This window comes from Myotis davidii, unplaced genomic scaffold, assembly GCF_000327345.1.
Source record: "Myotis davidii unplaced genomic scaffold, ASM32734v1 scaffold5225, whole genome shotgun sequence".
Classification (NCBI taxonomy): domain Eukaryota; kingdom Metazoa; phylum Chordata; class Mammalia; order Chiroptera; family Vespertilionidae; genus Myotis; species Myotis davidii.
In genome coordinates, this window is record NW_006295948.1 from 4525 (window position 1) to 6964 (window position 2440).

The following is a 2440-nucleotide window of genomic DNA, read 5'->3' on the forward strand; positions in this document are numbered from 1 at the left end:
ATAAAGTATCTTTAAAAGTGAACAAAAAATCCTGAGCAGACATTTTAACGAAGAAGATAAAGACAGTGAAAGAAATGCATGAAGAAATGATCACCATCAAACATGTTTACAGAAATGGAGTTAAAACAAAAGAGAGTGAACAGTACACTCATAAGTGATTGACCATTTTAGGTCACAGTTCCATATGTTGAAATGTACCACATTCACTGACACTGAAACAGTTTGATAAGTACAACATACACCTGTAGAAAGAATGGAATACAGTATTCCAAGCTGTTTTATTTATAAAACAACAAAAGTAGAAATAACTGAAATCATAGGCAGCTCAATAGTAAAAGTGGTTATCCATAGAATACAATATTTTCTAGAAATAAAAAATTCACAATTAATATAAACGTTAGTGTTAAATCTCAAACTATCTGTGTAGCATGAAGGAAGCCAGTGTTTGTTAAAGAGAATTCACCTATAGTGCCAACAAAATTATGAAAAATGTGAACTACTCTATTGTAAAGGAAGTTAAATCAATGTCTGCATGGAGAGTTGGGGAAGCAGAAATATTACAAAATGACTGGAGGTAAATACAGAGTGTGGCAAATTTAGGTTTAGAGTAGTGTTGAAAATAATGCACTAATAAATAACAACACAAATATAAAAACACCTTTAAAAAGATCATAAACCAGAGCAGAGGAGGGCACAGAGTTTGCAGGTTGGTGAATAAGAAACCCCCAAAATTTATCAAAGCATAATGTGAGTACCACTATGTCCCTGAAAGAGGTAGCACTTCTTAGCTGAGAACAGGTGCTCTGGATGAATCCTGGGTCAGGTCAATTTTCTAGTCATAGAGAAATGAATGAAGATACTGCCAAGAGCTTGGAGGAATCATAATTACCTCAAGAAGAAGTGAGAACACAGAATACATTCCCCTGAGCACCCAGAGAATGTGACTGATGCACACTCCTCAGGTGAGCCAGGTGTTAGCTGTGAAATTTCTTCAGCGATAAACACTCACAGTGACATCATTTGGATTGTAGGTCTGGGCATGTTAGCAAGTACAATGTAGTTCCTTCAAGTCTCACTTGTACCTCAAATTTATAACAAATCTAGCAGAGTGTATGTTCTCATTAAAGGGGTTTACATTCATGTAAATGGGTCCCCTAGAGCCCCTTAAGTGTTCTTATTCTTAGTGAGAAAAATAAAACATTCCCTGCACATTTACATCTTTTCTCCAGTGTGAAATTTCAGGTGTCTAACCAGGTTATGGTTGTAGCTAAAAGAAATCCCACACTCACTATACTCACCAATGTGAACTCTCTTGTGTTCACTGGGGATAGAAATTTCACTAAAGGATTTCCCACATTCACTACACTCATATGGCTTTTATCCAGTGTGAATTCTGTGGTGTTTAGTGAGGTGAGACCTTTGGCGAAAGGATATCCCACATTCACTACACTCATATGGCTTTTCTCCAGTGTGAACTCTGTAGTGTATAGTGAGTTCAGCCTTTACAGTGAAATGCTTCCCACATTCACTACACTCATGTGGCTTTTCTCCAGTGTGAACTCTGTGGTGTTTAGTAAGGGCAGTCCTTTCTCTGAAATGCTTCCCACATTCACTACACTCATATGGCTTTTCTCCAGTGTGAACTCTTTGGTGTATAGTGAGGTGAGATATTTGACGAAAGGATGTCCCACATTCACTACACTCATATGGCTTTTCTCCAGTGTGAACTCTGTGGTGTCTAGTGAGGTCAGCCCTTTCACTGAAATGCTTCCCACATTCACTACACTCATATGGCTTTTCTCCAGTGTGAACTTTGTGGTGTTTAGTGAAGTCAGACCTGTGACTGAAGGACTTCCCACAGTCACTACACTCATACCACTTTTCTCTAATGTGAACTCTGTTATGTTTAATAAGAGCAGTTTTTTCACTGAAGACCTTCCCACAATTAGTACACTCATAGGGCTTTTCTCCAGTGTGAACTCTCCCATGTGGAGGGTGTTTAAGCATTTGTCTACACGCTTCCCCACATTTATTATACTCATAAATCATATCTCCAGAGCAGAGACCTTTCTGATAAGCAACTTTCTGTTTCTGGCTGTCACCTCTTTCACATTCAACCCACTGCTGATGTCTTTTTCCACTGAGACATTCCTGTGAAATCTCATTGTTACTGTGTGGCTCCATAGTGTTAAGAGTGGCCTGGTGCTGGAGAAGCCCTACGATGGCTGAGGAGGCTTCCCCAACCTCCGTCCTAGCTGCAGGCACCCCAGATAAGTAGAAGCAGCAACTCCTCACAAGCGAGGCACTCTCCATATCTTCTTTCCAGGGCTTCTCTCCACTGGCATCCTTCTGTTGCTGGTGAGGGTTTGCACTGAAACACAGGTCTCTCACACACGCATCACTTAAGAACACATTCTTGTCAAAGTAAACCACTTTTAAC

At 39.7% G+C, this 2440-nt stretch overlaps 1 protein-coding gene across 1 annotated transcript in view; it reads right to left on the minus strand.

Annotated features, from left to right (window-relative positions):
* Positions 1-259: 259 nt before the first annotated feature.
* LOC102771276 (zinc finger protein 501-like) overlaps positions 260-2440 on the minus strand; it is a 4383-nt gene continuing 2202 nt past the window's right edge. The window contains 1 exon segment of the mRNA XM_015568588.1: positions 260-2432. Coding sequence (XP_015424074.1) covers positions 1213-2432 — 1220 coding nt within the window. The 3' untranslated portion in view covers positions 260-1212.